Source organism: Chelonia mydas, chromosome 1 (genome assembly GCF_015237465.2).
Source record: "Chelonia mydas isolate rCheMyd1 chromosome 1, rCheMyd1.pri.v2, whole genome shotgun sequence".
In the NCBI taxonomy this organism is placed as follows: domain Eukaryota; kingdom Metazoa; phylum Chordata; order Testudines; family Cheloniidae; genus Chelonia; species Chelonia mydas.
In genome coordinates, this window is record NC_057849.1 from 254,071,271 (window position 1) to 254,094,080 (window position 22,810).

The following is a 22,810-nucleotide window of genomic DNA, read 5'->3' on the forward strand; positions in this document are numbered from 1 at the left end:
TCCCTGTCAGCCGGGCTGTCACCCCCCTGTCACGTGTCGGGGGTGAAGCTGCCCAGCAGGAGTCTTAAAGGGACAAGCCCAGATGAATTCCCCCTGCTGGCTGGGAGCTGAGCCAGGCCAGGCAGAGCCCAGGGTGCGGGATGAGCCCCAGGGCCAGGAGGTGCCCCTGTGGGCGCCTGCCTGGGGCACTGACACCTTGGGTTTCTGTCACAGGGCTGGGCCAGCCCCCCATGACCTTTCCACTAAAACAGCTGCAGTTCTCAGGGCCTTTTCTGCCACCACCCAGTGTGGTGATGGGAAACCCCCTCATCTGACAGGCTCCCACCCCCCCACGGGGGCGTCCCGGCACCACCACTGCAGCTACCAGCCGCAGAGACAGGCAGGCTACGGGGCCCACGCTCGTTGCTGTGGAGTGCAGCGACCTCGGGCGGGGAAAGGCTCCGGCAGGGGAGGCAGTGGGGCACTAAAGCCCTGTCAAAAACAGCCGTGCAGACATGGGAGGCACAGCTTGGGGGTGCAGAGAGCCATTTAGGGTATATACCCTGGGGTTCAGGTGTGCAGGGCACGCTACTCTCCTAAGCCGCGCTTCACTGTCCGCACGGCTCTTTGTATCTGTGCAAGCTGGCTGTGCAGTATTTCTACTGTACACACCACTGTACGTGTGAACCTACCTCTAGCTGGTGTTAGACATAAGAACGGCCATACTGGGTCAGACCAAAGGTCCATCCAGCCCAGTATCCTGTCTGCCGAAAGTGGCCAATGCCAGGTGCCCCAGTGGGAGTGAACCTAACAAGTAATGATCAACTGATCTCTTGCCTGCCATCCATCTCCACCCTCTGACACACACAGGCTAGAACCATTCCTTACCCATCCTGGCTAATAGCCATTGATGGATTTAACCTCCATGAATTTATCTAGTTCTCTTTTAAACCCTATTATAGTCCTAGCCTTCACAACCTCCTCAGGCAAGGAGTTCCACAGGTTGACTGTGTGCTGTGAACAACTTCCTTTTATTTGTTTTAAACCTGGTGGCCCCTAGTTCTTCTGTTATGGGAACAAGTAAATAACTTTTCCTTATTCACTTTCTCCACACCACTCATGATTTTATATACCTCTATCATATCCCCCTAGTCTCCTCTTTTCCAAGCTGAAAAGTCCTAGCCTCTTTAATCTATCCTCATATGGGACCTCTTCCAAACCCCTAATCATTTTAGTTGCCCTTCTCTGAACCTTTTCTAATGCCAGTATATCTTTTTTGAGAGGAGGAGACCACATCTGTAAGCAGTATTCAAGATGTGGGCATACCATGCATTTATATAAGGGCAATAAGATATTCTCTATCCCCTTTTTAATGATTCCTAACATCCTGTTTGCTTTTTTGACATGGTAATAAGTGTCCTTTCTGGGGAAATGGAAAAGAGTTGAGATGGGCTGGAGCTGTTGCTGAAGTCTGATCCTGTTTCCTTTCAGACAAAATAAGACCACAGCACAAATGGGGAGAATAGCAGCACAAATAAGGGAATGCAGCTTCTGTCTCTGGTGCCAACTTTCACTTGCAACCTCACTGCTGCAGAAACACAGGCACAGCACAGTGTCATCAACAATGGTGAGACTGGCTTTTAAGGCATTGCTTTTAGTTGCCTTTCTAGTCATAGGGTTGCAACAGTGTTGCAAAAGCTGGAATTGCCTCCACTGCCTAAGCCAGACTCTCTTTAGACAGAAGAAGGCTGAGAAAGAGAAGAAATCAAGTGGGTAAGGAATATGATATAAGGGTGGGGGTGATAGCAGGATCCCGTGTCTCACATTCCAGGTGTTGTTTGGGATTTAGCTCTAACCAAAGTGTGTGGGGAAAGTCATGTCATCTAGGTCCCACTCTCTGGCCCAGTTTGGAAGTACCTCAAGATCCAGAAAGCCCCATGATGTGATGGTGAAGCCTAGGAGGCAATGGAATCTACAATCAAAAAGCTCACTCCTTCCAGTACTTGCATTCCCCCTGCTTGCTCTCATTTACTGAACCCCAAATAAACAATGTCAAAGGAGTGGTAACCTCCTCCCATTACCACCAACCAATCAAAACACATCAGTGATTAAACTATATATGTTTTCTCTAATTTCTATACTTTGCTCATTCTCATATGACCTCAACTTGACCCCCTTATCACAGTTCTTTTAATGTAAACAAGTCAGGTTGTACTAGTCTATTTGTGTCCAACTTTTGCTGACTTGGAAACAATTGTATGTAACAGGGAGAGCTGGACTTTTGATACCTTGGACAATTGATAGTACAGGCCTTTGCATAGCACTGCCCCCCACCCAATAAGGCTAAGGGGGCAAATGCTTCTTTCCAGGAAGAAGAGGAGTCTAGGGTAGCTCATGGAGAAGGGGCACAGCCTGATGCATCTGGAAGGGAGCTGAATTCCAGGCCTGTGTGAAATCCCTTTGCAGGATTCTGAGAAGTAATTCTTGCTGGAAGAGATTGGTGCAGGGAGAGAAGAGCAGACTAGCATTCCATCTGTATGATCTAAAGCAAGGGAAATACTGTATACACACCTGGTAGCAAATTCAGGGGAAGTAGTTTGCCGTAGGAGGTTCCACTATAGCTGTAGCCACACTGATCAAGGTAGGACTGGTAATACATTGCATTATTAAGAGGGTGGCAGTATTGAATAGCAGGGAGAGTTAGGCCTCTGTGGCAGGCAAAATGAGTGCTATATATTAAATTGAAAAGCACTTTGGGATCAAAAGTGCTAATGAAATGGTATTTAGTACCTCCCTCCACTAATACACCAGTACATTAGGAGGCAGGGGAGTAGCAACCTATTGACAGTAGCCTGTCCTCATCATGGACCTAACCACAGCAGCCACACCATCAGGGGCTTATTCACCTGCATATATATCAATGTGATCATAGAATCATAGAATATCAGGGTTGGAAGGGACCTCAGGAGGTCATCTAGTCCAACCCCCTGCTCAAAGCAGGACCAATCCCCAATCAAATCATCCCAGCCAGGGCTTTGTCAAGCCTGACCTTAAAAACTTCTAAGGAAGGAGATTCTACCACCTCCCTAGGTAACGCATTCCAGTGTTTCACCACCCTCCTAGTGAAAAAGTTTTTCCTAATATCCAACCTAAACCTCCTCCACTGCAACTTGAGACCATTACTCCTTGTCCTGTCCTCTTCTACCACTGAGAATAGTCTAGAACCATCCTCTCTGGAACCATCTCTCAGGTAGTTGAAAGCAGCTATCAAATCCCCGCTCATTCTTCTCTTCTGCAGACTAAATAATCCCAATTCCCTCAGCCTCTCCTCATAAGTCATGTGTTCCAGACCCCTAATCATTTTTGTTGCCCTTTGCTGGACTCTCTCCAATTTATCCACATCCTTCTTGTAGTGTGGGGCCCAAAACTGGACACAGTACTCCAGATGAGGCCTCACCAACGTTGAATAGAGGGGGAATGATCACGTCCCTCGATCTGCTCGCTATGCCCCTACTTATACATCCCAAAATGCCACTGGCCTTCTTGGCAACAAGGGCACACTGCTGACTCATATCCAGCTTCTCGTCCACTGTCACCCCTAGGTCCTTTTCCGCAGAACTGCTGCCTAGCCATTCGGTCCCTAGTCTGTAGCTGTGCATTGGGTTCTTCCATCCTAAGTGCAGGACCCTGCACTTATCCTTATTGAACCTCATCAGATTTCTTTTGGCCCAATCCTCCAATTTGTCTAGGTCCCTCTGTATCCTATCCCTGCCCTCCAGCGTTATCTACCACTCCTCCCAGTTTAGTATCATCCGCAAATTTGCTGAGAGTGCAATCCACACCATCCTCCAGATCATTTATGAAGATATTGAACAAAACCGGCCCCAGGACCGACCCCTGGGGCACTCCACTTGACACCGGCTGCCAACTAGACATGGAGTCATTGATCACTACCCGTTGAGCCCGACAATCTAGCCAACTTTCTACCCACCTTATAGTGCATTCATCCAGTGATATGTCATCATGTGCCAGCAATGCCCCTCTGCCATGTATATTGGCCAAAACGAACAGCCTCTATGCAAAATATTGGACACAAATCAGACGTCAAGAATTGTAACATTCAAAAACCAGTAGGAGAGCACTTCAATCTCCCTGGACGCTCAATAACGGACTTAAAAGTGGCAATTCTTCAACAAAAAAAACTTCAAAAACAGACTTCAACGAGAAACTGCAGAACTGGAATTAATCTGCAAACTGGACACCATCAAATTAGGCCTGAATAAAGACTGGGAGTGGATGGGTCACTACGAAAAGTAATTTTTCCTCTGCTGATACATCTTCTTGGCAACATTTGGAAATGGGCGATGTCCACCTTGATTGCATTGGCCTCCTTAGCACTACAAAAGTAATTTTCCCTCTCTTGATATTCACCTCTTCTTGTCAACTGTTGAGAATAGGCCAGTTCCACCTTAATTGAATTGGCCTCATAAGCACAGACCCCACACTTGGTAAGGCAACTCCCATCTTTTCATGTGCTGTAATATTTATGCTGCTTACTGTATTTTTCACTCCAGGCATCTGATGAAGTAGGTCTTAGTCTCTAAGGTGCCACAAGGACTCCTAGTTGTTTTTGCTGATACAGACTAACACAACTACCACTCTGAAACCACTCCTCATTTTCTACACTTACAATCTGAAGATTAGCATGTTCTTTCCCCTGCACCAGATAAGAGATAAGGCCACAGGGGAACTGGTGGGATAGATTTCAGAGTAGCAGCCGTGTTAGTCTGTATTCGCAAAAAGAAAAGGAGTACTTGTGGCACCTCAGAGACTAACAAACTTATCTGAGCATAAGCTTTCATGAGCTACAACCTTTTCTGTAGCTCATGAAAGCTTATGCTCAGATAAATTTGTTAGTCTCTAAGGTGCCACAAGTACTCCTTTTCTTTTTGGTGGGATAGAGAAAACCCTGCAGTACCCTCATCCAACCAGTTCAGCCTGCCAAAACTATTAGTACCACCCCCCTCTGCAGAACTGAGACATCTACATTAGCTTGATTGGGAATTCCTTCATGGGAGAAACCCCAACCTAGGGCACTCTTTGATGTTCCAAACTACGAGCTGTCAGAGGAGCTAATACTCATTGTGGCTCTATACCAGCGTGCTGTCAGTCAGAAAGGGATACCAATAGTTACACATATTTCAGATGCACTGAGGTCTCTGATGTCACCACTCATTGTACCCGGGAGAAGAGGAAAAACTGTTTAACCTCTATTTCCTTTACTGCAGTAGAGAAGAATACTCACCTCTTCCCAACTGGGTGAAGCAGGAAAACACTAGCACAAAATGGTGGCAGAGAAGACATACAAAATAGTTGGAGGTGGTAAACTTTTTGTAAAGCAGCATAATTTATTACAACAGCTCACTTGCCATTTCAACAGCTGCTTTCCTCCCAGGGTTTCTTTTCACACCACATTTGTAAGGTAGGTTTCGGTGTACAGCATATTTATCCATAAGACAATGAACAACAAACTCATTAAACAGAACAAAACTCTTTATTCCGTTAATTAAACTTGTAAATGAGCACGGTGCAAAGGTTCAGCTAAGATTCCACCCACAAAACACAGGGGTGGGACGAGCGTTTGGTCACTGAGGCCCCTGCTCCCTGACCACAGGGTTTAGCTCTCTTCCTCTGAAAGAGAGAAAAGAGGTTGTGGTGGGACAATGTGAAGCAGCAGACACCCCCTCCCCCGAGAAAATGCCACAACAACAACAACAAAATATCTTTTACTCTTCATGGCACAATCTTGCCTGCCCTTTTCACCCAGTACAAGACTGTTCATTAGGGCCACATCTACAACAAAACAACACGACCACATAAATTGCTACAGATTATTTTTGTTGCTGCGTGATTCACTTGAGAATCTTAAAAAAATTAATTAAAAAAAAGTCTTTAGCTATTATGACTATTCAGAAAACCTTCAAATAGTGAACAGATCCAAGTCCAACAGATCTGCCCAAGTCTACAAAGAGCTTAAAACAGCATTCACACCTTTTTAACATCCCATGAACATGAGCTTCAAATCAGCTTGCCTCCCACAGTGGAGATAGAACATGAGGGGCACATGCCAGGGATCAGGAATTGTTTCAGGTAGTGGGGAGGCGAGCCAGCACTTGCCCCAGGATTTTCCTTCCTTGTAGAAAGTCTCCCAGTCTGCATGATTAGCGCACCCACACTCGCTTTCCAGTCATCCATTTGAAATGGACTCATTAGCTTAACTGGTCTAGCCGCTCATTTTTAATGTCTCACTTTGGATTTGCTCCTCTTTATCTAAATGTCATGATAGTGGCTTGATTCTCAGTAGCACTGAGCACCTGCCATTTGTGCTGAAATCAGTCACTACCACCCCCCATGTCACAGTATTACTGAGCTGAGCTTTCCTTTCCAAGTTACTTCCCCTTCCACTCAGGGTTTCAGAATATGTTTTCCTCTCAGATGAATTAGTCCCCGCCCCTCCCCACATGTGAGATTCGTTGCAACTCTCTTCTCATGTTTTTAGATCTCTCTAGGTTCCTTTGTATTTATTTCATTAGTCTTCCAGTCTCTGGGAGTAGTTAACAGGTTTACTCTGCTTTCACCACTGATCGAAAGATCCACAGTGACCGTACTCTCCACACACCACCTCTCACCTTGATAGGCAGCTTGGAAATTCTGAGATCTAATCCCCCAGTTACATTACCCCCTTTCTCTCAGGCCTCAGTCACTGAGCACCAGCGCCACTGAGCATTCTACAGACCTTCCTCTTCCTCCTCCTCCTCTTCATCATCATCCTCCTCATCGGAGCTGAAGGTGCCATCAGGGAGACTGTAAACCCGGATCACTTGCTTGTTGGGGTCTTTGAGGATGAGGTATTTGCCCTCATCCAGTTTCATGCAGACGTCAATGACACAGCGCAGGATGCCCCATGCGTTCTCCATACTCAGGTTAATCTGGCTGGCAAACTCATTCGGCTTGAACTGCTGCGTGCCCAAGATCACGTGGCGTGCAGAGTCCTTTACGTGGTAACGGGACACGTACCTGGGGAGGAAAGGCAAAAAAGGTCAGGAAATTCAATGCCCCAGCCCAGACTTCACAGGGAAGTCACCAAAATGAGGTGATCACTTAGATTTTAACTTCTGAGCTGAGCTGCAGGAATCAACCCCCCACTTCAAAGGGGAAAATGGACAGGACTCCCTTCTGGGGAGCCAATCCTGTGTCTCAGACAGTAACTGAGGGCTTGTCTACACTACCAAATTAGGTCAAGTCAGTGTACAGCCACTGCAGTAATTAAAGCAGTGTTTCACAAAACACAAAAGTCCTTCTGTCAGCAGTGTGTGTCCTCATCAGGAGTGCTTCCATTGACTTAACTGTGTGGGACACTGATGGCTGGAGTCCCGCCGCCCCGCAGGCTCACAGCTTGGGCTGTCAGCCCCCGGCAGCAGGGGGGCTCCAGGTGTGACTCCCAGGTGAGGCAACGTAAGTAACGCAGTGTCTGTATGGACACTATGTCACCCTAACTACTACACCTGTCACGGAGGTAGAGTTATTAAGTTGACGTAGTGGGGGATTTACATCACTGGGAGCTACATTGTAATGTAGATGCTTACAGAGTTAGGTCAACGTAAGATGCCTTATGTCAATCTAACTCTGTAATGTAGACCAGGCCAGAGTAAAACAGATAGGGTTGTTAAGCCGAAGAGAGCAGGAACTACACTTCCATCGTCCAAAACAAAAGAGGTGATAAAGTAGATGATTCCCAGGTCCCACAAACAGGAAAGACAGAGATTTATCAATAGAGTCCTTAGCAGCGAGTTCTGATTCAAAGAACAAATTAGTCTGAGGCAGCTGCACGTCACATCAGGTGGACTGAAACCAGAGAGACGGCAAAAAAGCAAGATTTGAAGCATCTTATTTTAAGCACCCAGTCACCAGAGATGAAAAAAGTGTTCGAGAAAGTGTGTCACAGCAACAAAGTTGATTTAAAATGTCAATGAAAGAGAAATATACATGGTACAAACCAGCACCCAAAGCTTCTGTTGTGCAACTGACTAGGTCGGCTGGCCAGCAGAGGGGGGTTCTAATTAAGAGAACTGCATCAACTCTGTGCCAACATTTTGAAATAAACAAGGAAAAAGCCACTTGGCTAAGGTGCTTTGGGGACTGGAACAAGGAGAGGCTAATATCAGGAGTGGATTGCTCAGGAGATCAGTAATGGGACATAGGGCCATTCACTTTTAAGTTGCCAGATTCAAGTCACAGACCCCCCGCCAATACATCTCTCGAGGATGTGCCAGGAGTCTCAGTCAAGATCTAAACGGGTACCACATTAACCACTATAATTATGTCTTATGTTCAGCAGACAAGCCAAGAACTGAATGGGCCATGAAGACTGAACTCCACTGTCACAGGTACAGGTGGGTCTTTCCAGGTCAGTCAGCAGGACATTGTGGGGAAGCAGCTTGCCTCAAACAACAGTCTGCGTTGTACCCCATTCTGCCCCAGTCACCAATGCTAAAATATATTCAAAAGTAGTTTTTGGTTTGCCAAACGGAATAAAAATAGGAGGGAATTCTGTGATTGTACAGCTCCTAAAACCAGCTCTCCCATACATATATACCACCACACGACAGCAAAAGCATTTAGAAGGTACTTGACAGGCAAATCCTCTATTGGTCTCACCCAAGTTTAAGATACTCCGATCCAGCCAGCAGCGCACAACACGTCCAGCGGGCTAATTTGTAACTGTTGTTTTTCAGCTCGGTGGCAATCACAGCTCCTCTCTGAGAATCTAGCTTCTGACGCCAGTCCACTCCATTGCAATGCTGAAAAGAGAGGTCAAACTGACAGTCAACAAGCCATGGGTGCAATTATCTCTGCAACTATGGTGAGAACACATAGGGATCACCTGCGAGCTACCCAATTATACTATGCAGAGAAGAAATGGGAGGCTTAAAAGGACTCCTTGATTCTGGAGGGAGTGATACGTACTGGCCAGTATACAGGGTGCTGGCCGGGGAAAAAAGTCAAGGGAGAGCTCCATCGGACTGGCTATCACATGAAATGCAGGAGCCTGGAAGAGGGTTCAAAAAGACTACCCAGCACTTGGGAGACACGGAGTCAGTTTAGCTGGCACTGCTGGTCCTCCGCAGTCATTGTTTTCTGATGGGATGTAATGACATAACATATACATGGGGTGATGCAAGAGGCTTGTCTCACGTCTTGCCTGCTGTACCTGGTACATCAGACAGCAATGGAGGACCTAGAGAGGTTTGGTATCTGGTTCTTCCTCACCCTGGAATCCCATTCGTTCAGTGTTTTGATGTTGATGAATGATACTTCTCCGCCAGCTCCTGTCATCACTCCGTCGTGTTCACAGCGGACAATCAGGTCTATGTCATCTCCCAGTTTCCACCTTCGGTACCTACAAGCAAAGAATCTGCTGTGTTATTTTCCACCCCCGCTCCTGGATCCACTTAAGCAGTCACAAAAGCCAGACCCTTCTTCCCCTATCGGCCCACAGCGAGGATTTCACCCCGCTCCTTTCAAACCCAGTATGAAGGTGAGAGATACCACCCTGAAGCATAAGTCCCAGAATCTCTCACATCACAGTGTGGCAATGCCCCTGGGAAATAAAGCTTTAGTCACACTGCCACTAGCAAGCTGTTAATAGAAGTCACACTCCACCCCCTTCTGAACCTCCCTCCCCAAACCTATACGCATGCTTGAAGCAAACAACACACCGGTATGCAACAGAGGCCACTTCGTTCTTATCCATGTCATCCTCCACAAATGGGTTTGGGTTGGGAAACTTGTATTTTTCCTTCCCCTGCAGAGAAAGCCAGGACAGATCACGAGAAGCCCAACAACTTGAGAGAATTAAGGCAGCTGATCAGAAACACAATCATAGATATGAATAATAAAATCATAGAAATGTAGCACCAGAAGGGACCTCAATAGGTCACCCAGTCCAGTCCCCTGCTCTGAGGCAGTACTAAGTATTATCTAGATTAGACTATCCCTGACAGGTGTTTGTCTAACCTGTTCTTAAAAACCTCCAATGACGGAGATTCCTCAACCTCCTTATGTAACACTGTAATTTGTTGCAGTGCTTAACTACCCTGACAGGAAGTTATTCTTAATGTCTAACCTTAAATCTTCCTTGCTGCAATTTAAGCCCACTACTTCTTGTACTGTCCTCTGTGGTGAAGGAGAACAATTTATCACCTTCCTTTTTATAACAACCTGTTATGTACTTGAAAACTTATGTCCACTGTCAGTTCTCTCTTTTCCAGACTAAACAAATCCATTCCAACCCCCCACCCCATCTTTCCTTATGGTCTGAAAAACGTGACCTATTAATCATTTTTGTGGCTCTTCTCTGGACTTTCTCCAATATGTCCACATCACCAGCAGCCACTCACCTCCCATCTCCCCTTGGAACTAAAAACTCTTTCCCTCAGCCAATCAGCATCCAGCATTCCACAGAGCATTTTACTTTGCCTCAATACTGTCACAATCCTGACTGGTTCAGTGATGGGGTGGGATTTCCTCTTCATGGAATGCTCCATGAAGAAGAGGGGTGTTCTCTCTATAAACCCCCCCACCTGCACAAAGTTAATCCACACATCCAGAATTGGAATGATTTATATGTAAAGTAACACTGCAAATAGAGGTGCCTCTCGCTCTAATAAGAGGCTGCTCCAGCACCGATATTAATAGTAAGTTCCAGACCTGCAGACTCAGTCTTCCACAGTACTGTCTGCGTGATAGGCCTTGCTAAGCCCACTTGCCTCTTACCATTCTCAGACATTGCTGGGAGAAGTTGTGGTTGATGTAGGTTGCTTCCATGGCCAGGTTGCGAGGTGAATTAAAGGAGTTGCCCTCGTCCTGTGGTGGTTCATTAGCAGTTTCGCTCACTGTCAGCAGGTCTGGGAAAAGAGCCAAGTTCAAACGATCATCAGGAGGATAGTTACCCCTCTGAAAAGGGCACTCAAGCCTCATACTGTGCACCAAATCTGTTCAAAGCACATGCAGGTAGTGCAGCTGTTGGGTTGTTCCAGACACAGTGTGGACACTTGAGAGGTAATATTGACTTAAAGGGGATAAGGAACACTAAATGCAAAAAGCTGTAATTTGTTCCCTTGCCCAACCTTGATCCTAGCAACCTCCTCACCAAAATCAGAATTGTCCCTCTTGTCAAAGAAGAGCTTGGATCCAACTCTCTGGACAATGATGTCCCAGGAATACACAGAGCGAGTACAGCTCATCAGTGTGGCCAGGATGGCGTCTGTGGCAAACACATTTCCCTGGGTCTTCGCCAGCTGCAGACAGAGGGAAGAACGTGAGTGAAGACAGCATACATTCTTCTCCCCACCACCCAAAAGTAAATTGCAGCCTTAGCAAACCAGACACTGATTCCCTTCTTCTAGACTCTGGAGGCTGGGCTGATACAAGATTCTGACGCACACCAATGACATCTGGACACAAACATGTCAAATGTCACTGATCCTATCTGAACTCATTCAACAAGTTGGTCAGCCAAATGCTGCCCAGAAAATCCAGCCCTGAAAATGCCCCAACAAGTTGGGGAAAAAAGACAGAACTTATAACAGAAAAGGGATACCTGCATCTGCAAGGAAGAGAATAAGTTCTTCATCCTCTGTCCCTGACTTCAGCAACACTCTAAGAATTATCCTTTCCTCTCAAGACCAGAAATCTTGGGAATCAGATCTGTGACCCTGACATTTCTCTTCTCCTTCATCCTTCTTGCCTGTAGGTCTGCCTATCTGCCCATCCACAATAGGGCTTTCCTTTGGCTGATATCTATCCATGTGTTAATCAGTTCTGCCTTGGTCAATACCATTCCCTTTGGTATGGAGATCACAAATTTCTGCTGTCTAAAGAGCTGGGTCCTAGGATTTTTCTGTTAATCTCTTCTCACTCCAGGAAGCAGGACCATCTTGGACCCCTTGGCTTAGGACAGACAGGGAACCGCAGGGTCCAAAAAATACCACACAGTAATATACATACTAGTGTATCTTGTGAGCTGATGGGCAGGAAGGACAATAATACCTTGCGAATGACTGGGTCATCAGTAGTGGTGACAGTGTGAAAGATGCGCTTGATGCTCCGCAAGGACTTTTCATTCCTTGTGGTAATGCGGTCAAAGGCTTTGTCATAATATTCCAAGGCGCCACAGCACTCTCTGCAGACATAACGAGTAAGTAGTCATGAGACACCAGCATAAATAACCCCATCTCAGAGTGCCAGGGAACCACAGTGATTGGCAAGAGTATTTCTACTGACTTTGTGCACCTCCCCCAAAAGGAGCTTCATAAAACTGGATCACAAGCCAGTACCCATCCCTTTCCACACACAGATTATGTCAAAATAAATACCCACAGGGGCCTCAGTTGTCTTGAACTCACATGTCCTGTGGTTCTGACACCTCCAGATAGCGCATCTTCATCAGCCGAGGGAAATCCATCTCCTCCTTCACCTCCCAGTCACTGCGAACTTCAACAGAGGAGTCGCGAGGCTTCTGCTGTGTGGCCAGAGGAAGGACAGATGGACAAAGAAAGAAAGGAAGAGACACAGCACATCAGGATTCGTGTGAGCACAGCAGCAGGAGGAGCGTGTTAGAGGAATGCTACCACAGGAAACAGGGTACACGGAAGTCTGTATAATAAGAGCAGCCAGAGGAACTGATCAAACAGCACAGTTAAAAATCAGTTACTTTACCTGTGATTTTTGGTCCCATTTCTGCCTCACCCCGAACTGCTTCTGAAATTTCTTTTGTAGACGTAGACGGTCTCTGTAAATAGAGGAATGTGACAACCTCATGAGAGACAGTTCCATCAGCGTGTCCCCAGCACTCCCATCTTCACAAGTCACTGCTGAAACTACTGGGCTCTCAGGTCCCAAGCCACTCAGAGCATCTGCTGAACTACTGGACCCCACAGCGGGCTGAGGCACTGTGTGCTCTCAATGACTCTTTGAAAATGGCAACACCAGTTGGACAACCCAGCCTTTGAAGATTGCAAAGATCGCTACCCCTTCCTGCTTCTCCACGTGGGCACCAATGATACTGCCAAGAATGACCTTGAGCGGATCACTGCGGACTACGTGGCTCTGGGAAGAAGGATAAAGGAGTTGGAGGCGCAAGTGGTGTTCTCGTCCATCCTCCCCGTGGAAGGAAAAGGCCTGGGTAGGGACCGTCGAATAGTGGAAGTCAACGAATGGCTACGCAGGTGGTGTCGGAGAGAAGGCTTTGGATTCTTTGACCATGGGATGGTGTTCCATGAAGGAGGAGTGCTGGGCAGAGACGGGCTCCATCTTACGAAGAGAGGGAAGAGCATCTTTGCCAGCAGGCTGGCTAACCTAGTGAGGAGGGCTTTAAACTAGGTTCACCGGGGGAAGGAGACCAAAGCCCTGAGGTAAGTGGGAAAGCGGGATACCGGGAGGAAGCACAGACAGGAATGTCTGTGAGGGGAGGGCTCCTGCCTCATACTGGGAATGAGGGGCGATCAACAGGTTATCTCAAGTGCTTATATACAAATGCACAAAGCCTTGGAAACAAGCAGGGAGAACTGGAGGTCCTGGTGATGTCAAGGAACTATGACGTGATTGGAATAACAGAGACTTGGTGGGATAACTCACATGACTGGAGTACAGTCATGGATGGTTATAAACTGTTCAGGAAGGACAGGCAGGGCAGAAAAGGTGGGGGAGTAGCACTGTATGTAAGGGAGCAGTATGACTGCTCAGAGCTCCGGTACGAAACTGTGGAAAAACCTGAGTGTCTCTGGATTAAGTTTAGAAGTGTGTGCAACAAGAGTGATGTAGTGGTGGGAGTCTGCTATAGACCACCGGACCAGGGGGATGAGGTGGATGAGGCTTTCTTCCGGCAACTCACGGAAGCTACTAGATCGCATGCCTGATTCTCATGGGTGACTTTAATTTCCCTGATATCTGCTGGGAGAGCAATACAGCGGTGCATAGACAATCCAGGAAGTTTTTGGAAAGCGTAGGGGACAATTTCCTGGTGCAAGTACTAGGGGAGCCAACTAGGGGGGGATGCTTTTCTTGACCTGCTGCTCACAAACCGGGTAGAATTAGTGGGGGAAGCAAAAGTGGATGGGAATCTGGGAGGCAGTGACCATGAGTTGGTTGAGTTCAGGATCCTGACGCAGGGAAGAAAGGTAAGCAGCAGGATACGGACCCTGGACTTCAGGAAAGCAGACTTCGACTCCCTCAGGGAACAGATGGCCAGGATCCCCTGGGGGACTAACATGAAGGGGAAGGGAGTCCAGGAGAGCTGGCTGTATTTCAAGGAACCCCTGTTGAGGTTACAGGGACAAACCATCCCGATGAGTCGAAAGAATAGTAAATATGGCAGGCGACCAGCTTGGCTTAATGGTGAAATCCTAGCGGATCTTAAACATAAAAAAGAAGCTTACAAGAAGTGGAAGGTTGGACATATGACCAGGGAAGAGTATAAAAATATTGCTCGGGCATGTAGGAAAGATATCAGGAGGGCCAAATCGCACCTGGAGCTGCAGCTAGCAAGAGATGTCAAGAGTAACAAGAAGGGTTTCTTCAGGTATGTTGGCAACAAGAAGAAAGCCAAGGAAAGTGTGGGCCCCTTACTGAATGAGGGAGGCAACCTAGTGACAGAGGATGTGGAAAAAGCTAATGTACTCAATGCTTTTTTTGCCTCTGTTTTCACTAACAAGGTCAGCTCCCAGACTGCTGCGCTGGGCATCACAAAATGGGGAAGAGATGGCCAGCCCTCTGTGGAGATAGAGGTGGTTAGGGACTATTTAGAAAAGCTGGACGTGCACAAGTCCATGGGGCCGGACGAGTTGCATCCGAGAGTGCTGAAGGAATTGGCTGCTGTGATTGCAGAGCCCTTGGCCATTATCTTTGAAAACTCGTGGCGAACGGGGGAAGTCCCGGATGACTGGAAAAAGGCTAATGTAGTGCCAATCTTTAAAAAAGGGAAGAAGGAGGATCCTGGGAACTACAGGCCAGTCAGCCTCACCTCAGTCCCTGGAAAAATCATGGAGCAGGTCCTCAAAGAATCAATCCTGAAGCACTTACATGAGAGGAAAGTGATCAGGAACAGTCAGCATGGATTCACCAAGGGAAGGTCATGCCTGACTAATCTAATCGCCTTTTATGATGAGATTACTGGTTCTGTGGATGAAGGGAAAGCAGTGGATGTATTGTTTCTTGACTTTAGCAAAGCTTTTGACACGGTCTCCCACAGTATTCTTGTCAGCAAATTAAGGAAGTATGGGCTGGATGAATGCACTATAAGGTGGGTAGAAAGCTGGCTAGATTGTCGGGCTCAACGGGTAGTGATCAATGGCTCCATGTCTAGTTGGCAGCCGGTGTCAAGTGGAGTGCCCCAGGGGTCGGTCCTGGGGCCGGTTTTGTTCAATATCTTCATAAATGATCTGGAGGATGGTGTGGATTGCACTCTCAGCAAATTTGCGGATGATACTAAACTGGGAGGAGTGGTAGATACGCTGGAGGGGAGGGATAGGATACAGAAGGACCTAGACAAATTGGAGGTTTGGGCCAAAAGAAATCTGATGAGGTTCAATAAGGATAAGTGCAGGGTCCTGCACTTAGGATGGAAGAATCCAATGCACCGCTACAGACTAGGGACCGAATGGCTAGGCAGCAGTTCTGCGGAAAAGGACCTAGGGGTGACAGTGGACGAGAAGCTGGATATGAGTCAGCAGTGTGCCCTTGTTGCCAAGAAGGCCAATGGCATTTTGGGATGTATAAGTAGGGGCATAGCGAGCAGATCGAGGGACGTGATCGTTCCCCTCTATTCGACACTGGTGAGGCCTCATCTGGAGTACTGTGTCCAGTTTTGGGCCCCACACTACAAGAAGGATGTGGATAAATTGGAGAGAGTCCAGCGAAGGGCAACAAAAATGATTAGGGGTCTAGAGCACATGACTTATTAGGAGAGGCTGAGGGAGCTGGGATTGTTTAGTCTGCAGAAGAGAAGAATGAGGGGGGATTTGATAGCTGCTTTCAACTACCTGAAAGGGGGTTCCAAAGAGGATGGCTCTAGACTGTTCTCAATGGTAGCAGATGACAGAACGAGGAGTAATGGTCTCAAGTTGCAATGGGGGAGGTTTAGATTGGATATTAGGAAAAACTTTTTCACTAAGAGGGTGGTGAAACACTGGAATGCGTTACCTAGGGAGGTGGTAGAATCTCCTTCCTTACAGGTTTTTAAGGTCAGGCTTGACAAAGCCCTGGCTGGGATGATTTAACTGGGACTTGGTCCTGCTTCGAGCAGGGGGTTGGACTAGATGACCTTCTGGGGTCCCTTCCAACCCTGATATTCTATGATTCTATGATTCACTACAGCTCTTAGAAGGTGCACATGCTGTTTTTACAACAGTAATTTATTTTCCTGAGTTTGGCTTAGAAAACCCCTGTTGGTTCCACAATCATCACATGAAACCATCACTTCAAACCATAGCAGAGCCTAGCAAAAGACCTGTCTTGGAAGTCTTGGGTTTTTGTTACAATAACTCAGTTGACAAAAGCCAGTTAGCAAACCTAGACACCTGATCAGAGATCCAATACCAGCAGAGAGTTCAGGTTTGGGGCCCTCACCTCTCCTTCTGTTTGGCGCTCTTAGGCAGGGTCTGCATGTTGAACTGAAGCATGTTCCGGCGGTCCTTGTCTCGCCGAAGGTTCCTCTGAGAATGAGGAAGAGAAGGGAAGGGATGTTCAGGTTATAAATGACATCTTTACAACAATTCCACTGTTTCAGAAACGGTTCAGGAAATGTGCAAGATACCTGTGCAAATCTCATACGATTCCTTTGGTATGCCGTCTTCTGTGTACGTGCTGTGTCCACAAGCTGGAAGCTGGTCTCATCCTCCTCATGAAAATACGCATACTGGCTTCCCCCACCAAACTGCGATGAGTACTTATCTGAGGACACAATGACCCAAATTACCTTACTGCTGGTTTGTAAACCATGCCTCATGAGAAGAGCTCAGCGTTAGCACGCCTACCCTGTCTGTTGGCTCACCCGAGCTTGAAACCAGAGGTAGGGCTTTTCTCTTAGAGCAGTCCATTGTGGGAGGGTCCCCCATCCTCCCAGATAAGTTCCTTTTCACAAGGAAGCTCAAAGCCAGGAGAAACCCCTAAGGATGGAGACAGCCCCAGGTGCCTCTCTCCAAGGGTAGGGCACACTTCTGAGTTCAAGAAACTTCTCTCACTTGGTGGAGATCTGTAGGACATAGGTTTCATAGACACTACTAAAGACAGCGATGAGGGAAGGAAGCATTGATGATGACTGAAGAAACCTCACGTGAAGTATCTCAGACAAGAGCAGCCACCAAAATAGCACTTACTCGTGTATCTTTTGTCCTGATAAGTGGCTCCTGTCCAGTCTGCAACCTAATAAAAAAAACCAGGAAAAGTTGATGAGTGTGTGTTAACCAACATTTTAAACTCACTCTCCACAATCTCTTAATCCAGATGCCACTCATCGAGAGAAATTAGTGCTTTATGTTCCAGAGCCTACCTTACAATCATCTTATAACTATCAATATTCTTTCAAACTCCCTGCTCTGCATACACACACTATCAAGAGGTCATGGTTCATATACCACTTCTTGCAGCACCTGCAATATGGGAAAAGGAAGCTATAAGCAGCGGAGCACCAATGGTATGTGTGAGTGTGTGTGTGTGGGGGTGGGGGGCACTGTAGGGAACAGTACAGGACTCAGACAGCCCATATGACAAGAACAGCTAACAGGAACTGCAATGCAGATGAATAGATGGGCATTAACTGATTGCTCCAGTGATTCATTTAGCAGCATTAGCACAGGTACCTTTCCCAGACGATCTCCTTTGCTGAAGGGCTGATATGGCATATCTTTGAACTGCTCAGGAACAGCACATGGACCCCAACCTGAGGGGTTGTCCTGGATCACAGGTGTCATGAATTTAGCCATCTTGTAAAATCCTTAAAAAAAAAAGGGGGGGGGGGGATGGGGGTGGTCAAGTGTTAGGAACATTTTAACCCTACAAGACTGAAAATGAGGCTGCTGGGAAACTTCATCTGACAGTGACTGGGCAATGATGCCTATTCAAAAGACAAGAGAAGGTAACACCATTTTTAATGAGGCCACACACATAGAAAAGTTTCCAGGGTTAGGGTCATTGCCCAGAATTTCTGGGGTCAAGGAAAAGGTTAAGGTCTCAGGAGCTCTGACAGCATTGTCCGCATGTAATGTAATAATTACTTTTCTGTGTAAGAATCTTATCAACTGAGCTGTTAGACAAAAAAAAAAAAAATCAATAGTCAAGTAACCTGCCTCTGCCAATAGCAATATAAAAAGCCCCAGAAAAAATGTTTAATATCTCTCTTTACTGTGCATAATAGCACAATTATTTTCCCTGATGGATGTTTCTTTCTGACCACAGCTGGAGACCACTTTATGCCTTTATGCTTGGGGATCTGCTGTCCTTATAGTTCTTTATTGTCCTAACTAGTGTCAAAGAAGCAGCTATCCTTATTCACAGAAATGTCTAATCCTGTGTCACTAAGACCCAGTTCCTCAAAGGTATTTAGGCACCTAACACTCACGCAAATCAGCGGGAGCTAACCACCTAAACACCTTCGAGGATCTGGGCCTACATGCTGGGCCAGGGGTAGATCCCGCAGCAGCGAGTCCCGCAGGTTAGTGAGAACCGGCGAGTCAGCAGCCCCGCTCCGCACATGGTCACTCGGCTCGGCGGCGCGGCAGGGCCCGGCTCGGCGTGCGGGAGCCGTGCCCGGCAGCCAGGGTCCAGCCGAGCAGCCCAGCGGGGAGGCCGGGCCTCTGTCCCAGCCAGGGCAGACGCCGCGCGGGCCTGTCCCGCCCCGCGGGCCGAGGCCCCAGCAGGCCCGGCGAGGCCTGGGCTCCGCGCGGGCGGCGGCCTCTGGGCCGGGGGATCCCGTGTCCAGGGCGGATCCGGGCCCGGCAGACTCCGAGCCGCGGGGCCGCGCGCACGCGCGCCCCTCCCCCCTCACCTGCGGGGGCCCGGCGGGTCTCGATGGAGGCAGATGCGCGCGGGCCGGGGGTGCCGGCTGCCGGAAAGACTGGGCTTAGGCGATGCGCGCACAGTCATACACGTCATCACGCCGCGCCCGCCCCCGGACGAACTGTCGTAAAAGCAGACAGGGCTGTTCCGCTTCCGCTCGGTGGGGGAAGACAAGTGTTGCCGTAAAGCACAAAAGTCCGCCCGGGCTGTCGTAAACGAAAAGAACACGCGTCATCGTAGGACGTCAAAGAGCGCCGCGAGCTCGCGGCGAGCCAGGCTAGAAAGACCACCCTAGTCCCGAGGCTGACTCCAAGTGGGGGAGAGAGCGCGAGAGCGCAGAGTCAGTCCCTCAATTTCCCACAGTGCACCGAGCCCCGCTCGGCGCCCAGCATATCCCCCAGTGTCCCACAATGCACTGCTTCCCTTCCACCCGCCCGGGCTAGTCCTGCGCTGCGCTGGGGCTGGAGCGGGTTGAGGCTGCGCCCGGCCATGGGCCCTTGGAAGGCTAAGCTAGGCCCCGAGCTGTTGGGGCGAGGGCCTGATCGAAGCCCCCAGGATGGGACCCATAACTGTGGTGGCACCACCACATCCTTGTGTCTCAGAGCTAGGCCTTGCCCCCCCCGCCCCATGCGTTGTTGCTGCAGGGCATTGCTCAGCGTGAAAACCCTTCCCCGCGGCCCCTGTCTGCCCTGCGCCGTGGGCTCTGCAGGGGGGCGGGAGAGACGGAGAGCGTCGTCCGAAGAAAAGAAGGGGGTGGGGGGGATGTTATTTATCTAAAACTGAACTCCGGCAGTGCAGGTCTTCTGCTGGTACCATGCTGGGACATGAGTTGCCACAGGAATTGGTTCCTTGGGGCAGGTGATGGGTGGCCTTTTAGATTGCTCATCTGTAAAGTGGAGGTATTGGTAAGACTGGCCATACTGGGTCAGACCAATGGTTCATCTAGCCCAGTGTCCTGTCATCTGCAATGGCCAGTGCTGGATGCTTCAGAGGGAACGAACAGGGCAATTTTAAGTGATCCATGCCCTGTACCCCAGTCCAGTCCCACCTCCTAGCAGTGGAACATTTAGGGATACCTGGAGCATCTTGGCTAATAGCCATTGATGGACCTGTCGTCCACGAACTTATCTAATTCTTTTTTGAACCCAATTGTACTTTTGGCCTTCACAACATCCCATGGCAAAAATTCTACAGGTTGTCTGTGCATTGTGTGAAGAAGTACTTCCTTTTGTTTGTTTTAAACCTGACACCTATTAATTTGATACCCTAGTTGTTGTGCTGTGTGAAGGGATAAATAACACTTCCTTATTAAATTTCTCCAGCTCATTAATGATTTTATAGACCTCTATCATTTCCCACCTTAGTTGCCTCTTCTCAGCTGAACAGTCCCCGTCTTTTAAATCTCTCCTCATATGGAAACTGTTCCATATTTCTAATAATTTTGATTGCCCTTCTCTGTACCTTTTCCAATTCTAATATATCTTTTTTAGATGTGACCAGAACCGCACACAGTATTTAAGGTGTGGGCGTATCATGGAGTTATGTGGCATTGTAGTATCTTCTGTTTTATTTTCTATCCCTTTCGTAATGGTTCCTAACATTAACTCTTTTGACTGTCAGTGCACATTGAGCAGATATTTTTAGAGAACTATCCACAATGACTCCAAGATCTCTTTCTTGAATGGTAACAGGTAATTTAGACCCCATCATTTTGTATGTATAGTTGGGATTATTTTTTCTAATGTGCATTACTTTGTACTTATCACTGAATTTCATCTGCCATTTTGTTGCCCGGTCACCCTGTTTAGTGAGATCCCTGTATAATGCTTTGCAGTCAGCTTTGAACTTAGCTTTCTTGAGTAATTTTGTATCATCTTCACATTTTGGCACCTTTCTGTTCACCCTCTTTTTCAGATCATTTACAGTTATGTTGAACAGCACTGGCCCCACTACAGATCCTTGGGGGACCCTGCTGTTTACCTCTCTCCCTTCTGAAAACTGACTTTTTATTCCTACCCTTTGTTTCCTGTCTTTTAACCAGTTACTGTTCCAGGAGAGCACCTTCCCTTTTATCCCATAACTTCTTAGTTTGCTTAACAGCCTTTGGTGAGAGACCTTGTCAAAGGCTTTCTGAAAATCCAAGTACACTATATACACTGGATTAGCCCTGTCTACATGCTTGTTGACACCCTCAAAAAAATCTAATAGATTGGTGAGGCATGATTTCCCTTTACAAAAGGCACGTGGATGCTTTCCCAACATATTGTGTTTAGCTATGTGTCTGATCATTCTGTTCTTTACTATAGTTTCAACCAATTTGCTTGGTACTGAAGTTAGGTTTAACGGTCTGCAATAGACAGGATTGCCTCTGAAGTCTTATTAAAAAAGTTAAAGTGCTTAATAAGAGCTTATTAATGACCTTTCCTCCATCATCCACCCAACTTCCTGCAATATCTGAGTTTTCCTTAATTTTCTGTTTATTCTTCCCACTACCTACACTGCTGAATTCTTCAGAGCTGTTCTTCCAGTACTTTAGAGGACATGTGTGGATCTCCTTTCTCCTCCCAGTCTTACTTCCTGAAAATAGGGGAGAATCCCCACTTGGTATAAAAATCCATTGTTTATGTTGTGCAGGCCCTTGGGATTATGCTCTATTTTATTCTGCTATCCTTGTACCCTGTCATAGCAATAACATTTGTTTAATTTAAATCACCCTTTCCCTCTCCTCTTAGCTACTTGAAGGAAAATATGAAGGGGTCTGGCTTTTGACTGGTGCTCTAGTAGTAAATTAGTTCCATATATTCTTTATTATCTCTAAGGTGTTGGGCACTCTACCCGATCAGCACTCTGCTTACCCTCTGATCTCAAGAAGATTGCTTTTTGCACTGAGGCTTTCTTGATAGTACCCAGGGGACCCTTTTCTGTCTAAAATCAAACAGAACAAAGAATGCTGCTCCACCCTGCTTAATAAAATAAATATTCACACTTGTATAGTGTTCTCTATCCAGTTATCTCAAAGTGCTTTTGTCAGGGTTCCCTCCCCACTCTGAACTCTAGGGTACAGATGTGGGAACCCGCATGAAAGACCCCCTAAGCTTATTTCTACCAGCTTAAGTTAAAACCTTCCCCAAGGCACAAATCCTTCCTTGTCCTTGGATGAGTACTGCTTCCACCACCAAGTGAGTTAGACAAAGATTAAGAAAAAGGACCACTTGGAGTTCCTGTTTCCCCAAAATATTCCCCTAAGGCCCTTCACCCCCTTTCCCGGGGAGGCTTGAGAATAATCTGCCAACCACATAGGTAAACAAGGTGAGCACAGACCAGACCCTTGGGTTTTTAGGTCACTAAAAACCAATCAGGTTCTTAAAAACAGAACTTTATTATAAAAACAAAATAAAAGAAGCACCTCTATAAAATCAGGATGGAAGGTAATTTTACAGGGTAATCAGATTCAAAACACAGAGGATTCCCCTCTAGGCAAAACTCTAAAGTTACAAAAAAAACCCAAACCAGGAATAAACCTCCCTCTTAGCACAGGGAAAATTCACAAATTAAACAAAAGATAATCTAATGCATTTCCTTCCTATTACTTACAATTTGTAATCATAGATGCTTAGTTCAGATATGGCTTTAGGAGATGTATTTTCCCTGCAGTGGTTCCTCCCTGACCCAGAGAGAACACAAAGAAAACACCTTCCCCCACAGATTTGAAAGTATC

At 47.2% G+C, this 22,810-nt stretch overlaps 1 protein-coding gene across 3 annotated transcripts; it reads right to left on the bottom strand.

Annotated features, from left to right (window-relative positions):
* Positions 1 to 5,514: 5,514 nt before the first annotated feature.
* On the bottom strand, positions 5,515 to 19,453 carry EIF3D (eukaryotic translation initiation factor 3 subunit D). 3 transcript variants are annotated; one of them, XM_037880775.2, is made up of 15 exons: positions 19,082 to 19,453; positions 17,898 to 18,031; positions 17,415 to 17,460; positions 16,853 to 16,989; positions 16,666 to 16,751; positions 12,760 to 12,832; positions 12,447 to 12,559; positions 12,091 to 12,223; positions 11,192 to 11,339; positions 10,816 to 10,946; positions 9,759 to 9,844; positions 9,310 to 9,439; positions 8,698 to 8,840; positions 6,776 to 7,056; positions 5,515 to 5,670 (listed from the first exon to the last, which is right to left on the bottom strand). In XM_037880775.2, the coding sequence occupies exons 2-15, from the start codon at positions 18,018 to 18,020 to the stop codon at positions 5,657 to 5,659; spliced, it is 1,644 nt and encodes a 547-aa protein (XP_037736703.1). In that variant the 5' UTR covers positions 18,021 to 18,031; positions 19,082 to 19,453; the 3' UTR covers positions 5,515 to 5,656. The 3 variants fall into 3 exon arrangements, with proteins under 3 accessions (XP_037736703.1, XP_037736697.1, XP_043398682.1); XM_037880769.2 differs by having other exon boundaries at positions 12,447 to 12,562; positions 19,082 to 19,402; XM_043542747.1 differs by lacking the exons at positions 17,415 to 17,460; positions 17,898 to 18,031; positions 19,082 to 19,453 and adding an exon at positions 17,090 to 17,385 and having other exon boundaries at positions 12,447 to 12,562.
* Positions 19,454 to 22,810: the final 3,357 nt, after the last annotated feature.